The sequence below is a fragment of the Gopherus flavomarginatus genome, chromosome 1 (genome assembly GCF_025201925.1).
Source record: "Gopherus flavomarginatus isolate rGopFla2 chromosome 1, rGopFla2.mat.asm, whole genome shotgun sequence".
NCBI classification, from domain to species: Eukaryota; Metazoa; Chordata; order Testudines; family Testudinidae; genus Gopherus; species Gopherus flavomarginatus.
In genome coordinates, this window is record NC_066617.1 from 261,426,846 (window position 1) to 261,446,636 (window position 19,791).

The 19,791-nt window shown below is 37.9% G+C and overlaps 1 protein-coding gene and 1 long non-coding RNA gene across 7 annotated transcripts in view; one reads left to right on the plus strand and one right to left on the minus strand.

Moving 5' to 3' along the window:
* Positions 1 to 19,791, plus strand: part of ANKRD10 (ankyrin repeat domain 10) — a 42,790-nt gene that overhangs the window by 12,952 nt on the left and 10,047 nt on the right. For all 6 annotated transcript variants that reach the window (XM_050949993.1, XM_050949963.1, XM_050949973.1 and 3 more), the window contains one exon: positions 16,717 to 16,937. In XM_050949993.1, the coding sequence (XP_050805950.1) occupies positions 16,717 to 16,937 (221 nt within the window). The remainder of the gene's footprint in view (positions 1 to 16,716; positions 16,938 to 19,791) is intronic.
* LOC127050631 (uncharacterized) overlaps positions 1 to 19,791 on the minus strand; it is a 45,906-nt gene that overhangs the window by 9,005 nt on the left and 17,110 nt on the right. The gene's annotated exons all lie outside the window — the stretch shown is intronic.

Sequence of the window (19,791 nt, forward strand, 5' to 3'; positions counted from 1 at the left end):
ATGAAATGATTGATTATATGGGATTAAAAGAAGTTTTATTTTTAAATACAGAATTAAACACATTGAACCAAATACACTGATGTAAAGCAATTATAATGTCTCTGATTTTAGTTAACTGTGCCCATAGGTCCTGGTGGCGAACTTGGCCCTTGATTCATCTTAATTTGCACTACTTATTCTGTTTTCTATAAATAAATTCTTGTTTGTTTCTTTATACAGTGTTTTTATTACTAAAAAATGTAGTTGCATGAAGATGCAGAGAATACAACTATGACTGCAGATAGGCAAATGTAAAGACACCTGATATAAACAGGTATACAATGTATGCTGAATTTCACATCATTTACTTGTGTTGCATGAGAAGTAGCACAAGGATACTAGGACTCCATTGTTTCACTATGGACTTACCCGGATGAAAATATTATACTACTACTTGTAGTATCTCTTATTAAAGCTTGATCATTGAAATAGTGCTCTTTTAAAATTGAGTACAAAAGCTAATTTAGGCTACCACAATGTTTGATAAGTTTTTACAGTATTCTTATTACTCATTAAGTTAAACTGGAAACTAACTAATGTTGACCGTATTTAATTTTATCCTTGCTGGACAGATAATGTTAACTTTAGTTTGAATAAATTTATTTTCTTGACGTTCTCCAAGTTAACTTTATTTCCAGTTTGGTATTTTTCTACTCCTTTAAAATAAATACAATACGTTGCAGTCTAAACTGGCCTAAGATTTGCATTATTTCCCTAATTGATGAAAGAAAATATGGGTCTCCATTCCTATGTAAATTTTTAATTGTAAAACAATATTAAATATACCCCACTGAAAATAGTTTGACTTTTTTGGTCGTATATTCTTTCTCATATTTGCTAAATCACGTTCTGTGCACAGTATGTCCTAAATCCATAGAAATGATTGCTTCTAACTATGGTATTCATGGAATCTTGAAGAGGGGAAGCAGGTGGTCACAATGTCCTCATATGAGTGAAAAGGTTTGGCGTGTAACTGACCTATTAATGTGGATAATACGTTTTAAAGTAATCAATAATAACTGCTGGATTTTTATTAAAATTGCATAAAATAGCACTGTTTATATATTTGTTAAAATTGTGCACATTAAAAATAATGATGAAACAAGTGTTCACAAAAGTTTACAAAGGCTTCTTGGTGCCAGGTTTTCTTTTGCCCTGTTAATTTATTTTCCATACCCAAATAATTTGATAACGTCTAAAAAATACACTTTTATAGTATTTCATTCATTAAAAAAAAACCCAAATATAAATGCTGAATATGCAATGTTGGATGAATGGGAAAGAAATACACATCAGTATATCTGCTGTTATTAATGACTGTGATCATTTAAAACGATTTCTGGCATTTTGCATCTGTGCATCATATCAGCACATTTCTGATCATATCATTCTTTTTCCTGTTTGTATGAACAGTTCAGACTTCTGCAACTGCCATTTGAGCAGCCACACTGTACTACTTCAGTGACTCAGTCTTGAGTTGGATTGACGGGAGAGACCCTCTGCCAATGGCCAATTGTTGATTCATCTGTATCCTGCAATGGTGGCGAGAACTCTTGACTTAGATCATGGTGTGGTTTGATATATGTTCATTCAGATGAACACACTAAAACTTGCTAAGGGCAGTTTTGCTTAAATTAATAAAAAGGAAGAATTTCCTCATTTTTTCCATACCATGTTTATTCTTGAAATAGTCAGATATATTGTTCTTGAATACTGAAATACAAGTGAAAGCTTCATTTGTTTGAGGAAGAGTTCTGTCAAATCTTGTAGAAAAATAGTGTATATGTTCTGCTGTCAAAGCCTGGTAGTAATGCACCAGTACCATTGTCTATGGCCATTAAAGAAAAGTTACAGAGGAAAAAGTGTTTTCCTTCCTGGTTTGTAATAACTAAATTTGGTCTCCAAGGGAAGATATTGAAGTGCTGAGATAGACATGTCAATAGCCAAAGTCAAAATGAGACCAGTGGCATTTGAAACTGTGAAATCAGTAGTACATCTGTTTCTGTTGAGTGAATGAACTACATCATGATGATACTTTATGCATTCAGCTCTAGTTGACACATAGATTTCAGCTACTTTCTCATCAGAACTGTTATCTGATCTACTGATTATGTATTAATTCCCAGTTAGCATTCTTTGGTTTGCCAGGGTTCAGCCTCGAGCTCGAAAAGAGTTCTCAGTATAACGAGAGCCATTATGTGCACAGAAAAAATACTTACGCTTAGAAAGGGCCTTTTGACTTTGTAATATTTTTATTAATACGGTTAGCAAGATCTCTACCTACTTTACTGAGTTGGAGTGTTTGTGATAATTCAGAATGGTCAAGACCTCTGGCGTCAGAGCATTCATATACTCACTCCATCTTTTGCCGAGAAACCTGAAGTGTCAGTTATTATCTTATCTTCATCATTACCATCATCACCCGTGGGTGTCATTCTGCTGTCTCCCAAGGCACACGGGCCAGGATATAGCTTTTATATTGTATTATGCTGATGCCCACTGTGCTTTAGTCCCTTTTCCTTATTTGAACTTCCACACTCTTCTAAGGTGCCCCATTTATCATAGGCTAACTTGTTCATTCCCCTCATTAAGATTTACATCACTCGGTCACCATAATAACTTGTGGCTAGCATGTTGTTGATACCCTTTTGTCTGCAAAATCCCCAAAATACTCTTAACCAGTTTTAACTTGTACATTGCAATATATAATTCCTAAATATCAGCAATGTGATACATATATTTGATGCAGCATTCTATCTTATGACAACTTCTAATCTAGGGTAAGTTACTGGATATGAATGTTACTTGCTTATATCAGGTGTTTCTTCAGGCCTGTGGTCTTGTCTGTCTAAACTAAATATTTTACAGGCCTGTTAGGCCCTTTGTTATAACTTAATTAATACTTCTATTTCCCTCAGTATCTTTTATCCTTGGCTACAGAACAGATTGGGAGTACATTTGAGTGAATTAATTCAGTCCTTTCATTATGTTACTAGCTTGGTGTTTATAGTACTTCCTCAGTTTATCAAAACTTCTTCCCTCACCTTTATACTATTGACTTAATCTACTTTTGCAATTATTTTTTTTTCCCACACAGGTTTTAATTATTCTTATTTGGCTGCTTCCTCCACCCTTTTTTTTGTTTGTTTTTTTGTTTAAGTACTGGAACAGGTTTTTTAATGGCAGATTCTTTTAGATCCTTTGAGAAGCCTTCTGTGAAGTCTCTGTAGCCACATTTGTCATCGCATTCTTTTTCAGGTGTATTCTAGCTGGCATTTTAATTATTACCTCTTTTAGGATTTCCTTAGCCCTCATGCATGCTAGCTGTCTGATTTTGCCATCAGAGATTACTTAATTTTTTTCCAAATTTTGCCTTCCAACAGTTGGAAACCACAGTAATGTTAGATTTCATGGTGACAAGATACCTTGGATAGTATACAAGATCAAGTTATAAGATTTCTATCTGTCAGTCAATTCCTCATCAATTTTGAGGGAAAAAAATCAAGATTTCTCCTTTGGTTGGATTCTCTACTTCAGGATTTAGGAACTTGCTTCACATAAAGGTCTCTGCTTATCACCTAACAGGTATATGGGGTTTCAAGTATATGAAGTTGTTTATTTTTGGTCTCTTAGACTCCTGGTGCTCTGTAGCATGTGCCCACAGTTGCGTTTTTTAATATTCTTTTTTTTCGTTACCCAAATAATTTAACTGTCATGCCTTCATTATTGAATGGAAGCTTGCTATCATTAAATATTCTTGATGTGAAATGCTTCTCCTACACCAGTTCGTCTCCTCTAGAGTGTACATGGCAGTACTGACACTCGGTATAGAAGAATCATCCTATTAATTTTGTTATGCCCAAATACTTCTAATTCGTATTGATAATTTTCCATCTTGCTTACATTTAAACACTTCTTAGCACAGTGTTTCATATTTATGGTAAACCACAACATAGACCCTTTTCAAACTAAGGACCGTCTTGTAGGTACCTCCTTTCTTAACTCAATTCCTCACCTTCCTGGTGGCATCTATACCTCCTGGGTTACTTAAAGTAATTTAGGACATTATCAAGAAGATGCGCTCGAAATCAAACTCTGTTTTGTTAATCAGATCTTGTTAGGGCCAATTTCAAGGAAGTTTTTGAAAATAAGTAACCTTAAGCCTGACTCTGTATTCAGTAGAGAGAACAGACCACCAGGTTAATGTGCTTTTGGAGGCCTCTTTTGGTAAGTGGGGGCTGTTTCATTTTGGAGTAATGAGTGCTTTAAGGTTGGAAGCTTTCTTACATCACAGTCTATTAAGGCTGGAGAGTCACAGTCACAGAAACTGAAGGTGGTTGGGCTTAGCCTCCTTGCCAGCCAAAGTGGCAGAGGACCTTTTTCACAGCTGTAGTTATTTCGGTATTCAGTAATAGCAAAAAGTCCAGGAAAACACTTGTCTTCAGATTCTATTAAGATAAGAATTGGTTGTTTTTTGTGATAATTGCCTGTTCTTAAATGTGAGGCAGGACAGCCATAGTTATTGATATTATCAGATACAACAGAGAAATGCTGACATATGAGAGAGCATGATTGAAGTCCATAGAGCAGCGGTTCTCAAACTGGGTCGGGACCCCAAAGTGGGTCTCACTGCCATTTTAATGGGGTTGCCAGGGCTAGCTTTAGACTTGTTGGGGGCCGAGCACCACCCCCTGGGGCCGAAGCCAAAGCCTGAGGGCTCCAGCCTGGGTGGCGTGGCACAAGTTACCCCTGGGGCTGAAGCCCTTGGGCCTCGGCTTTGATCCCCCCCCCGGCCTGGGGCAATGGGGCTTTGGCCCCACTTCCTGGGATCATGTAGTAATTTTTGCTGTCAAAAGGGTGTCGTGGTGCAATGAAGTTTGAGAACCCCTGCCATGGAGGAAAAGAAGTCCTCCATCCAAGCAACAACAGAAATCTTTTCCCATGCCCCTGCCTGGAATTCCACTGGAAAAGATGTAGTATATTGGCATAAACCTAATTGAATTGTAAACTAGTTTCTCATAAATTTCTTGATTCTTTTGCTTAGAAAAGGGAGTTTAGATGCTGCTGTGTGGTAATTTGCTAGATTCCCTCCCTCCCCCCCCCCCCCGGTGAGGTTTAAGTACTTGCTGGATTGCTTACTTGAAGGTACAAGTAGTCGGTTTCTGTCTTCAAAGGATGTTGGTGAACATGGCCCTGGCTTCTTACAGTGTTTTTAGGATTCCTTGTTGAGGAAATGGACTCTAAGATGGAGCATATTGGGCTTGTTCTCAACATGCAGTTCTTCAGATGGACTAATCCAGATGCAGGGGAACTTTTCTTTAAAATAAGTTGATAGTTACTTGCAACAGAGACCTCAGGGTGACCAAGAGAATAATGATTTGAAAATGTTCAGTAGGGCGTTATTTTAGCTGCTGCTGTGGTGGGGAGCTACACAGTTGCCCATGAAAATCAGGTTCTGACTAGCTGTTGGTAGGCCTGTGACAATAAAAGAAGGGGTAGAATTTGCTGTATTTGTTCTGCTGATACCTTCTGCCTGAGTGTATGATTTTAAACTCATACTGTATTTCACTGTAGCCCCTGTCCAGAGAAACATCTGGCAAAGAAAAACATGAAGCAGTCACACAAACACAGAAAATTTAAGTTTAATTGATCAAAAAAGGCTCTGAAAAACCTTTTGTGTCTGACTTCATTGTAGTTTACAGGAGGTATCTCTTGCATAAAAGCCTGACATGTCTTATCTCTGACAAAAGCATATCTGCCCACTGCCTAGAAGTGCTTAACTGGCCACTGTTTGAGAACCATTGCTTTAGTATATTAATACTCTTATTTTAAAACAGTTTGTTTTTTCTGTCTTGTTTTATGTATATGGCAGAGCTTGAGGCTTTTTTGGTTTGGTTTTCTTTGAGTTTGTCATGAGAGTTCTTGCTCATCTAAATCTTGCTCATAAACCTTGCTAGTATTGAACCCAAAAGGTCTTTTGTCAGATTAAATGTACATAATCACGTCCACTCATCTTGTTGCAGAAGATATTCCAGTGCTCTCTGAATCTAAAAATCTTTCACCACTAGTGGAAAGTAGTGGATCTATCATTTGATCTGTAATTAACTGCCACTGGTCCAATTTTGCATTGTAAATCTATTTCTCCACTTTCACTTGACATTAAAGAAAAGTTTCTCTAAGAAGATGACCTACATCAATCACATCATTTGTTCTATTTCCTGTAGAACAATTTTTATATTAAATACTCCCCTCAAGCATAACTTGTTTTTATATAGGTTATTGTCCAAGGGAGTTCCACAGCACATGATTCAGGCTTTCTGACACGAGAAACTTTCTTGGTTAAACTGTCTGTCCATATGTTTCCAATGGTCTCTCTGTGTATATTGAGCAGTGTTTAGGTGATTGTTGAAAACCATGCACAGCCTGTCCTTTGTGACATGTTAAAGCTCTGCTTCTTTTGCAGCAGCATTTTTACTACTAAGCTTCTCAGGTTTGTGTTTTTATCTTGATTTTTTTTGAAAATTATTTGCTTGGTAGTCTTTCCTGAATGGGTTTGAGACTTAAAATACAACTTTATTGCCTTTTGATAGACACAAACAAACAGTCCTTGCAATTTCTGCTTTGATGACACCTCCTTATCACACTTCCATTATGGAAATAAATCTAACTTGAATTCCTAATCTGTCTCTCTTCACTGAATAGCTGCAGTAATACTTACTCTCTTCTGATTTGCTAATGTAGATCATCCAGTTTGACCTTGGTACATGTATTTGACGTAGCAGAAATGGTGGTACTTCATCAGTTGCATTTGTATCAAGTGGCTATTCTGTTGGAGCCTGGGTTTCTCTTTTACTCTAACTTCTAGTATTCTCATGTGAATCTTCCTTGGGGTCAATTTGGCAAAGTATTCTGATGATGCTGTAAAGGTTTTATTGTTGAGCGTTGCTGTCGACAATCTGGGAAGTCTTTGTGATCTTTTTCTTTTTTAGCAGAGAAAGTCATTTTCATTATGGTGTATTGCATAGGTGAACAGATTACCACTTTGAAAACTATTGTGGTCTCGTCTCTTTTCTTTTCTTTGAACAGTGCTTAGGAAACACTTATTGTGTAATACAGCATATGTGGAAAATCTGTTAATTACTTCTGAATATTACAGCTCCATGGTTCACAAGCTACCATGGCCCTGAAGTAGATTAGTGTAGTGTATGAGAATTGCCTTAGTAGAATGGCGCTCCACTCCTCCTCCTAACACACTCTTTGTGGAGATGTGGGGGGGAGACTGAGATTCTGGCCAATGGTTTAAAAAAATTTTTAAATTTTAATGAAAATTTAATCATCATTATACCATGACACTGGATGTGAAATGAAAACTTGGCACCAACTTCTCATGTCTGTGTGTAGAAGCCCAGTATGTATTTCTACCAAAAACATTTCACAACTTCTCCAGCAAATCTAAAATGGTATTAATTAAGAGTGTTTTTTTTCCTTTTCTACTACCAGTATCTGAAACACATGCATTTAAAAAAATATTTTGCAACTTCTGTACTTGGACACCAAAGGGTTAAAACATTTTAAGTTTGTTTTTTAAATATTTTGCTTTAGAAACTGTAGGCTAGTATACTGATGATGTCTGTAGGAAAAGATTTTTCTCACTGTGGACATAGTGTTCTGATCCTTGTCTCTGCTAACTTTTGTATAAGCATAGTACTAATTCATTTGAGATACAGCATATTAAATTTAAAGTAACTGAAGCCATGAGATGATCAGTAGTTTTTAGCCCATACTATTTAAATTTCATCAAAGAACTTGACAATTAAATTGGCTTCAGCATGAAAGTAATAATGTTTAAAAGCCAGAAAGGCTCTGTGTCTCATTGTTAAGGTGGTCACATGGTGATGGCTTAAACACAATGACTAACGTGCTACTGCACTCTATGTATGTTAATGTAACTTTTAATCTTAATGTTGCCTGCAAATATGTGATCCCTTATGATATAAGTTTCCTGTTTATGCACCATTGCCCGTTTAAATCAAACAGAAGATTCTGAAACTGTAAAAACTACACATGTCAATGTTTTACAGCTACGTAATTCGAATTGACTTGATTTTTTCAAGTAATCCTAGAAAGGGGGAGCATTCCATATAGAAACTGCTGAAACTGCCACAGGTGCTTCTCCGAAAACCTTACAGTTGTGGCATTGAATGTTCAGTATCGCTTCCTTTCTGCACACAAGGCATACTGTTGAGGTATTTGTTGCGGTGATTGGTTTTAATGCTAATCTAGGAATTCAGATATAGAATCTATAGATTTGCATGCTTTTGCTTACCCTAATTTACAATATCTACATTTTTATTTGTAAACTAACAATAAGTAAGTTGAGATCAGTATTTTTTTAACAGAAGTATTACATTGATATACGAAAACTGTGGTTTATTTTCATAGATTGTCACATGGCATTAACAAAGACTAGGTGATGTGATAATCACTCTGTAAAATGGTAGTTTCAGGGAATTTTATATATATATTTTTATGTAAAAAAGTTGGATTATTTTTTGTAGTAAACACTTGCTCTGTTTTCTAAAGGATGTGACATTATAAGTGGAAGATTCCTTGAGGTACATCTTTTAAGATTTCTTACAATTATTGAACTCACTCTTTTCCCTGAGACAGCAAAAATCTGGTCACTTGCAAGAAATAATGTGATCAGTTTTCTTTTTAGTAAATTCAGTTGCAGCATGAAGCTCTTCAAAAAGTAAAATGCTTTTACTGTAGGAGGAAAATGGAAACTCAATTGAGTGAAAACCACAAACCTCATTCATACCAAGAGAAGTTACAGTCTTGAGGACCCAACCTGTAGACATCTCTTGTTGCATGATGCAAAATGATCAGGTGAAAGGGAAGAAATCCAATGCTGAATGTTGTCCTTAACTCTTCAGGAGAAGGTATACAGAGAAATGTATTTCTCAAGGCAGAGGATTCAAGCATTTTACATTCAATAACATGCCCAGTTTATGTATAAAATTCCTATATCCTGCCCAATAGCTTAAGAAATGTCAAGTAGTAAACAAGCAAACATTACAATTATCCAGTTTTTATTCATATTTAGACTATACTTCTCATGGAATTAAATGTCTTGTTTGGTTTTCTCCATCTTGTATATCCTCTTTCTGAGATTTCTCTCCCCACTGTATTCATCCTTACTTTCCAGAGCAAAATGGAAATATCTGTCTTTATTAATCCAAGAATTTTGGAGTAAAGTCTTTTTGGGAAAATCAGTGTCAGACTTGAAACATTTCCACAAGAAAGAACCTAAATTTTGCTTATTAAGTCCTGCGAACAGATGAGTTGCTTTTAAATTGATGCCAGACAAAACTGTTCTTTAACTACAGAGTGAATTGACCTGCTGATTTAATAAAGAGCCACATCTAAAGTTAACTAAAAGTTCCTTGTCATATTTGCCAGTTCAGCTCTATGCGTCTCTCAGTAGGGTAGATGTGCCAAAAAGGAATCGGAACCTTCATGTCATTAGAGCTGCCTTTGTAGTTAAGTTTCCTTTCTGTTCCTAAAGATGGATTGAGCTCCGTCAGAGAAGTCCTCCATTTCTTGGACAGAAAAAAAGGTTGTGTGGACTTATTTTTTATGAATAATTAGGCCAGTCTTGGCAAGTTCTTGCCTAGAGCAAGTAAACCTTTTGATAGGCAACTTAATGAAGACATTTTTATCATACATAATACAGTAAAAGTTTGAGGAATTTAACTTGTGACTGGGCTGGCCAACTTACAGTAGTTTTTCAAGGCTAAATTAGTCCCAATCTTTCTGCTTGACTATTCTTCCTCTTCCTTTCCCCAGCTGGTTACTTCATGTTTAGAGTCCTTCTAAGGAAAGTATTTTGTGGTGTTTCTCACCCTCCTCAAAACTTTGTCAGTTGGGTAACAAATTGCTCTGAAGTGCAAACGTGTCCTTGTCTACAAGCCCAAGTTCATAGAATCAGAGAAATGTAGGATTGGAAAGGAACTTGAGAGGTCATCTAGTCCAGCTCCCTGGCTTGAGGCGAGACCAAGTAAATCTAAACTGTCCCTTAGAAACCTCCAATGACAGGGATTCCACAGCCTCCATTGGAACAGGTTAAGCCCTGGAAGCCTATCCATGTATTTAGAAAGTTTTTCCTGGTATCTAACCTAAATCACTTTTGTTGCAGATTAAGCCCATTTCTATTTTTTCCACCTTTTAGTGGGCATGGTTAACTATTGGTCACTATTTTCTTTATAACAGTCCTTAACATATTTGAAGACTTACCAGGTTTCCCCTCAAACTTCTTTTAGTCCAAACTTAACATGCCTAATTTTCTTAGCCTTCATCATTTTTGTTGTTCTCCTCTGGACTCTCTCCACATCTTACCTAAAGTGTGATTCCCACAACTGAACACAGTACTCTAGCTTAGTAGAGAGGGACAGTTACATCCTGTGTCTTGCATATGACACTCCTGTTAATACACCCCACAATATTAGCCTTTTTTTTTTTTTTTTTTTTTTTTTTTTTTTTTTTTTTTTTTTTTGCACAACTGCATCACACTATTGACTCTTATTCAGTTTGTGATCCACTATAACCCCCAGATCTTTTTCAGCTGTATGGCTGTCTAGCCAGTTATTCCCCCACTTTGTAGTTGATTATTTGATTTTTTGTTTTTGTTTTGTTTTTCCTTCCTTAAGTATAGTATTTTGTACTTGTCTTTATTGAATTTCATCTTGTTGATTTCAGGCCAGTTCTCCAGTTTGTCAAAGTTGGTTAGAGGCCAGAATTAGAATTCAAACGTGCTTGCAGCCTTTCCCATCTGCAAATTTCATAAGCATTAACTTCATTCCATTATCCAAGTCATTAATGAAGATATCACATAGTGATGGACCCGTGATGGACTCCATTAGATACATTTTCCCAGTCTGACAACGAACCATTGATAACTACCCTGAGTACAGTCTTTGAACCAGTTGTGTACCCACCTTTATAGTAATTTCATCTAGACCACATTTCTCTAGTTAGTTTATGAAACTGTCATGTGGGATTGTGTCAAAAGCCATATTAAAACCAAGATATCACATGTATAGCTACACCTCCATCCTCTAGGCCAGTAGCTTTGTCAAAAGAAAATTGGATTGGTTTGGCATGATTTGTTGGCTGCTATTTATCCTTTTATCATCTAGGTGCTTAAAAATTGATGTTTAATCATTTGTTCCAGTATTTTTCCAGGTATTGAAGTTAGGCTGGCAGGTCTGTAATTCATCAGGTCCTCTTTATTCACTTTTTTTAAGTGGTACTATAGGTAGGTACTATATTTGCCCTTTTCCAGTAGCCTGGGATCTGACTTACCTGTCCTCCATGAGCTCTCAAAGATCCTATTTTGACTTATATTGGTTCCCTCTTGTTGCTAATATTAATTGTGTTGAGTGTCTGGTCACTATTAGTCTTTATAGCAAAGACTGAAGCAAAATAAGCATTAAACAGCTTAGCCTTCTTGATGTTATCTGTTGTTAGTTCTCTTTCCCTGCCAAGTAGTGGACTTACACTTCTCTTGCTCCTAATGTATTTATAGAATCTTCTCTTATTGATTTTTATGTCCATTGCTCGATGTGACTCCTTTTGTGCCTTTCTGATGGTGCATGTACAAGCTTCTTGTTCTTTTTTACTCCTCAGAAATTTGTCCATGTTTCCACTTTCTGTAGGGTTCCTTTAATTTTTCAGGTCATTAAAGAGCTTCAGATTGGAGCAGTGTTGGCTTCTTACTATTCTTATCTTTTCTTTGCATTAGGATAGTTTGCTGTCGTGCTTCTAATATTGTCTTCGAGAAACCACCAGCTCTCCTAAACTTTTCCCCCCCCTTCGATTGTTTTCCTATGGGACCTAACCTACTAGTTCTGTGAATTTTAGTCTGCCTTTTTTTTTAAAAATCCATTGTCTTTATTTTGCTGCTGCCACTTCTTCCTTTCCTTAGAATCATGAAATCATCATTTCATGATCACTTTTTCCCAAATTGCCTTCCAACTTCAGATTTGTAACTAATTCCTTCTTGTTAATCTGAATCATCATTTCTGAAGGACTGTCCCCCTGGTTGATTTACGTCGTCTTGTGAAACAAGAAGTTGTCCCCAATATATTCCAAAAACTTATCTGGCATTTCGTGTTCTGCTGCGTTACTTTTCCAACAGATGTCTGCATGGTTAAAGTCCCCCATTATTACCTTTGGATAGTTCTGTAGTTCTAGAAATTTAGTTCATCATCTCTACAGCCTTTTGTGAGACTTTTCAGATTGGGTTCCATATTCTGTGTTGTAAAATAGTAAGTACAGCAGTCCCATCTGCTGCTAGTGATTAGCAGCTGCATGATGGCAGTGTATCTTTAACCAATGCCTTTGGGATCTTTTAAAAGAGATGTCAGAACCCAAGGTTCAGGCCTGTCAGGGTTTGGTCAGAGTTTGAGTATTCTGTAGTGTTCGAAAAATTTGGGACAGTACCGGGGAAACCTGAAATCTGAGAGAACTCCCTTCCCTGTTGCCCATAGATTGGCACGTATTCTTAAATTTATTTGTCCTTCAGGGTTTGATCCATGAAGGCAGGGATGGTGTCCCTATCCTCTGCTTGCCAGAAGGTGGGAATGGGTGACAGGGCATGGATCACTTGATGATTATCTGTTCTGTCATTATCTCTGTGGCACCTGGCATTGGTAACTGTCAGAAGATAGGATACTGGGGCTAGATGGACCGTTGGTCTGACCCCATATGGCCATTGTTATTTTCTTAAGGCCTTGTTGTAATCTGTTTGTAAAGATTTACTGCTTTTTCAAGTAGGTATGAGAGAGAGTGTGAAGTATTCTCTTCATCAGTTGACCAGGCACCTCTGATTACATCATGGCCGAGAATCTGACTCACCTTAGAGAAATCTTCCTTGTATTCCTTAGTACTAGTCTCCAGTAAGTATTCTAGTTGGAAACAATGTAGCCTCTTTTATGTTTTTCAGTGAACCCTTTCATACAATCACATTCCACAATCTTGGATTTGCCTTCTATTTCCCAGCCACCTGTACTAATTCAGAAATTGATACAGGTCATTTAGTTACTGTTCAGTGCTAAGAGGCACAGTCCACCTCACTTAATAAAGGAGTATTCCGCTTGCCACTCCATTCCTACTTTTCCCCTTCCTGCTAGAGGAAACTTAAAACTCTGACTCATCTGGAAATGCCTTTTGGAGACTTAATATAGGAGCTCAGATCATAATGACGTAAGAAGCAAATTGTAGCCAGACTCTTGGACACACGGTATAAGGAAGGGGCAGGGTATGGTACAGTGAATCATGCCCATCTCTCTACAGGATCTGGCAATAGTTTAGTGTGTTATGTTCATGTTAGTACAAAGGATGGGCAGAGCTAGCTACTAAGATCTCTGAAAATGTGCAGCACCACTGGCTAGCCACAGAAGAGAATACCTGCTGCAGCCCCTGAAGGGGTATAGTAATGGATTTGCTTGCTGCTAAGGTAGTGCAGACCAGGTCAGCACCAGCCCCCATCCAGGCCAGTGCTTTCAAAGTATAGTGGAGCTCTTAGTTTTTTACTATGCTCTTTCATGCTCTGACTCAGGGCCTTTAGAAGATTCTGTGAGAATATTGCAATTCATTGTGTACTCAGATTGCTTTCAGTGGTGGATGGCAGCAGCTTTCACCAGTCTTTTCCGTGACATTACTTGGAAAACCCGCTTGCTTGCTTGATGAAGGTTAATTCTGTATCTGTAAGGTGTGTGACCTCTATCCAAATCTTATAACTATAATAATCCCTATGGTTCTTTCTTTCTATTCCATGCAGATTGCTAATTGAGTATTTTCAATCTTTCTGTCAGTTAGCTTCCATTAGTATTTCACAGTGCTGTGTCCTCTTTGTCACTGTACTCTAGTCAACAAACTTCCCTTCTAGATGTGTGTGCAAGAAAAGATACCTGAACTTGGTAGGCCTGTTTAGGTTTATTTTTTTTACTAGACTTCTTTATTCTTTTGGATTCTTGGAAGCCCCTCAGTCAATTCCAGTTTGTGTCCTCTTCGTTCTTCCCATTACTAGCGTCCTGAAGTAGGGAATTCCCATTTGCTTTATTTAGTTAAGACCTGACTGGAAGTTTTCAACCTTTTTTTGCAAGATGTATTTATGAGCTCTTTGCAGCTCCCATGTTTTTGTTGGGTGTTTTTTTAATAGTATCTAGCACATCAGGGCCCCTAGGTGCTACTGCAGTACTACTAGCAGTAGTGTGATAGCTCTTTCATAGAAGGCAAAGTGCCTGGACCTTCAATTTAGGGAGAAACCATTCTTTTAAAAACAAATTCTGACCAGTTCTGTTTTTGCTTTCTCTTCTCCCCCATTAATTTAAATAGTTTGGGAATTAGTAACTTAAGACCTCTTTCAGGAAAATTGAAAGTAGTTGTGCCCTTCTGCAACCTTGCTATGTGGTGTTAAAAGCCTAAGCATCTTATTTTATACATCTTCCACCTGGATAGTCTTTCTTGCCCCATCTGTCACTTTGGGAAATGCTAGTGTTGCTCTTCTTACCATTTTACCCTCCTTTTTTAACTGCTTAGAGAACTGAAATAGTTCAATAATATTTTTAAATGTCAACATTGTTATTTATCATTGGTATTTGAGTTCATACTCATTGAAATGAATGGAGCAATCCACATCTCAGAGCTCTTGCTTGAGGGTGTCTGCAAACCCATGCAGGTGTCTTCGCATCCGTTGCATTTGCTTCATGTTAAAAGGTTTTCTTCACAACGTAAGAGCTAGAGCCTTTTTTTAATAAATTTCCTCCTGAGTCTCAGCTTTTATCCGTCTGTCATTCATCGAGTCCTTTGCACACGTGCCCCTTTTCCAATGAGGTGAGGGAATATGACCCACTCTTTAGGAGACACTGACTTAAGTGGATATGGGTTTCACTTGATCCTGAGCTGATGGGAGGGAGCTATTAACTTTGTTCAACAAAAGATATGTTCCTGAAACTTGCACTGTTTGAAATCTCTAGTCTTGGGTTTTCTGTAGCACCTGTTAAATAATATCTGTGCTGCACAGGTAAGCTAGCACAAGCAAGGTCCATAAGGGATGGCTTAAGTATTCTGGTAGAAAAGGAGACCACCTTAATTTCCCTAAGTCAGTGGTGTTTCTGGTTGTGGAGACCAAAGTAAGTGAACCAAATTGTGTGCCTTATAGGTGTTGGTCTTGGTATAATGGTAGTTCTGCTTGTAAAGATTTTTACCTCCTTTCTGATCAGTGTGGCAAGCAAACTACAATCTTCTAGGAAACAACCCTAGTCCATAGCCTTTCAAATTCCATAGTCCAGTCTGTGTCAAAGTTTAGGGTTTCATGCTGGATCTAGTCAGCTATCCTTCACAGACCTTTCTGAATTATTCCTACATCATGCTTGTTAATAGTGAAATAGTAGTTCTGACTAAATTGAAAAGAACACTATACCAATGCGACATAATTAGAATAATTTAGATCCTGTCTATAACTTGCTCAGTTCCTTTGTTTTCATGTATTTGACAAGAGCAATTTATTATACTTCAGGGGAATTTCAATGTATTGGGTATGTTAATCTCCTTAATTATCTCTCTGTTGGTCCATCTCCTTATTTTCAGGAATTTAAAGTAATAAGCTTCTTGCCTAAACTACAAAATCTAAGTAGTAAAGATCCAGTTTTCTAGCTAGAAAGTTTTTTTTGTTTCACAGTGTATCTAGTTAGGAAAGATTCATCAGCATTCTCTGTTTCTTTAATTCTGCTGCTGCCAACCCCCTTTGTCTACACTTTTTTTGTTACAACGTTTTCTTATTACACTTTAGTATTCATATTTCTAAAGACAGGTTTACTGTTGTCAGAGGCCATTCATATAAATGCTTATCAGTGGGGAAGGGCAAAGGGAGAACTCTTTCAAATTGAAACTCTCATCTGTAACTGTTGGTGTCCTGTCTGGCTTCATTTAATTCATAATCTTGCTAAATTAGAAAATTCATTGCCAGTGTTCCATCTTGGACCAATCTTGAGCGAAGTAACAAAACAAGTCCTCAGCATTTATAATGTCACATACTTTGAAATAAGAAACAAGAGCAAAAAATAAATCTTAAGGAAAGCATAACTAAGCATAGCTTTTATATTTTATTGTTAGGAAGATGAATGATGTTAATTATTGTTGTGTTAGATACCAGAATGCCATGGACAATTGCTAAGTCATGTTAAGTTTGTTTTGAGGGTGGTTTTTACTCAAGATAAAGAAATAGATTGTCAAAATAAGCTGCAGAAGGTGATAGATTTCAAGATTTAGATTTAGGAGTCTGAAGTCTGTGTAAAGGTCAGATGCTTCAGACTGTAATTTGGAAAGTAAGCATTTTGAGATGTTTAAATAGGAAGATACTTTTTTAAAGGCACATAGTATATTGATTTTATTGAAAAGTATATTGTCTCCCAAATTTTGCTTAGAAGCCAGATATGTGCAAAGGCTAAGTTAGTTTTAAAACTAAGATTGATAAATAATTCCTTAATGGAAATTTGCTAAGTCTATGTTCTTTCTCTCTCATCACCTGCAGATAGATAGTCAGTAAGAGCAGCAGCAGCAGTCAAGGTGGGTTGATGAATGAGTGTAATTCAGTTTCTTTGTATTGTGCAGCTTGAGAAATGCCAGTGGACTGACAGCAGCAGATCTTGCACATACCCAGGGCTTCCAAGAGTGTGCCCAGTTTCTCTTGAACCTCCAGAACTGTCACCTGAACCGTTTCTTTAGCAATGGCACGTTAAATGGAGGTCCCAATCCAGTCAATGGTGGGACAAGTCGAAAGAGATCCTTTGAAGATGTGGATTCTGCTGGAGTAAAGAAAGCTAGGATTGAAGGTGAGATTTCAGAGGTAAAAGTGGGAGGGGCAATATCACTGTTGACTGTGAGAGTAAGAGAAAGTACTCCGGGCTAGAAGATGTTTTGACATCCCTAAAAAGGGATACATGAATCAATTATAAATAAAATAATTATGAAAACAAGACTGGTGGCCTCCTTAAAGAATTATCTTTATTGGTTCCTACTTTTAGTGAGTACATGCCTCACTTCTGCAAGTCCCAGAGCTATATGGACAGGAAGTAACTTGGAGGGAATGTGTGCACTCTCTTCTAACTCAGATGTTGATTCATAAAAGGATTGTGGAGCATCTTTTGGCTACTTTCTGTCATAAAGATCATATAATCACAGAAATAAAGGGCTAGAAGGGACTTGGAGAAGTCATCAGATCCAGACCCCTGTGCTGATGCAGGACTAAGTAAATGTAGACCATCCCTGACCAATGTTTGTCTAACCTGTTCTTAAAAACCTCTAATGATTTGGGTTCCACAACTTCCCTTGTAAGTCCATTCCAGTGCTTAACTAACCTTAGAGTCAAAGATATTTTTTTCCCTCCTGATAGCTAACCTATACATCCCTTGGAGCAGATTATGCCCATTATTACTTATCCTATCCCAGTGGACTTGGAGAACAATTGATCACCATCTTCTTTATAACAACCCTTAACATATTTGAACACTATCAGGATCCTCCCCCCCTTCCCCATCTTTTCTCAAAACTAAACATGCTCAGTATTTTAACCTTTGCTCATGGATCAAGTTTTCTAAACCTTCTTATCATTTTGTTGCTCTCATCTGGGCAGTTTCCAATTTGTCTACATCTTTTTCCTAAAGTGTGACATCTAGAATTGGAAATAGTACTCCAGCTGTAGCCTCACTAGTGCTAGTAGAGCAGGACATCTGCCTCGCTTGTCTTACAACATGGGAGGTAATTGTCCAGTCCTGCTTGGCACTAGTGAGGCCTTAGCTGGAGTACTATGTCCAATTCATAACCATCATTGGTTCTTCAGCTGTTTGCCATTGCCTAGTTCTTGCTTAATATAATATATGTAATGTTGACTGCCTTCTCAATAGGAGTGTGTGCTTAGCTATATGGCCTTCTTAAAGGACCCAGAATATAAATAGCTGCCCTCACCAACAATCCCACAGTTTTTCTGTCTGCCATATGCTGTAGTTGGGGACATTTTTTCTTTCCCTTCAGCATTATGCAGTAGTTAAAAACTTCCCAAAAAATCCTGCATAAATAGTTTGTTAGACAAGGTTTTTTTCCACAGGCGAAACCCTGTGGAAGGTACTGACCAGATTTGGCTGCACTCCAAACATTTTATTAAGGCTTCTCCATGACTTCCACCATTCTCCGTAATGGCCTGGAGATGCATGCTTTCATCATCAAAATTGGGGTTAAATAGGGATGTGTTATTGCCCGAATTGTATTCTCCATCTATTTATCAGTCATTTTGATCCTCTTTAAAGGCCACCTCCCCAATAGAGTTGAAATTCAATACAGAATGGATGGGCGACGTTTTAATCTTCGAAGTCTCCGCTTGAAGTCTAAAGTCCCCAATATTGAGTTAGAGTCCTAAGCTTCAATAAGCTTGTGCAAAAAAATCCAGTGTGTGCGAGGATGGCACAGTCATCAGCCTACTAAAGATCAATAACTGATGCCCTGAGGCATGAGCAATGTCTTTATATACTTGAAAGAAAATAGTTTTGCCAAAATCCTGGAACATCTGCTGGCTCTTCTTTAAAAGGGCCCCAAAAGACCAGCAAGTGGTATTCCAAAATCACTTCCTTCAGTCCTGAAGTTGGAAAAGCCTTTGCAAAAAATCTTTTTGACATGAGTGGTGTGTCTGTGACCACATTTTCCTAGATTCTCAGACAGAGAAGTCAGTCTGTGTAGAAGATAGCCTCGTGGGAACCCTTCAAGAAGTTTCAGAGGCTGCAGTATCTGAGATTTTGGTGGGAAACTAGGTGTAGCACTTCTGGGTTCTGTGGCTTCAAAAATTGCTCTGCGCGAAGGTGAGGCTGTAAGAGATTTAGCCAGACCTTGTTGCAGTTGGCCTTCCCACATCTTAATTGTCCTGAAGAAGAAAACTTCCTTGTATCTGGGCCATTTGGTTTAGTCTCCTGCACTAAGGCATCCATCTGATACATCCAGCATGATCTCCAAGAAATGCCTCTAAAGGTGTCAAAGAAGAGGGCTTTCTGAAGATTCTACACCATCCTCTGTGTCCAGCTGTGATTTATTCCTTATTGGGGTTGCTCGCTTTTGATTGCCCTGCTATTGTTGCCAATGAAGTTGTGATGAAGTGGGGAATTTTCGCTAATATTTTTTTATGAATACTGTGTGCACTTCAGTTTCCCCTATATGCTGCATGGATAACTAGGTGGTTGGGAAAAGGCTGTTTACTCTTGGGCAGGCATGTGAACGGTGTGAATAGCTCCTAGCTCTGTTGGGTTTGGGGCCCAGGTCAATGGAGGGTCTGTAAAGACAATGGCAAATCCAATCACCAAGACTTTTGGTACTTAGCAGCTAATGACTATGAATGGTCCACCACCTCTGCAGGACGCCAGCCATATTTGACCAGCTGGACAACGAATGACTGAAGAGAGACTTGGTAGAACTGGCTTGGGAACTTGAACAAAGAGGATGGAGAGAGATCACGAGAGCCAGGGGTGGACACTGCTTTCCTGGGCTCTGGGTAACCAGAGTGGAGCATGCTCTAACTTTTTTTTTTTCTTTTTTTCTTTATGCTAACCAAGGACTTTGTATGCTATGTTCCAAACATCTAATAAACCCTGCTGTTCTTGCAATGCCTGCCAAGAGCCACTACAGATGTAGAAGGTGAGAGAGAAT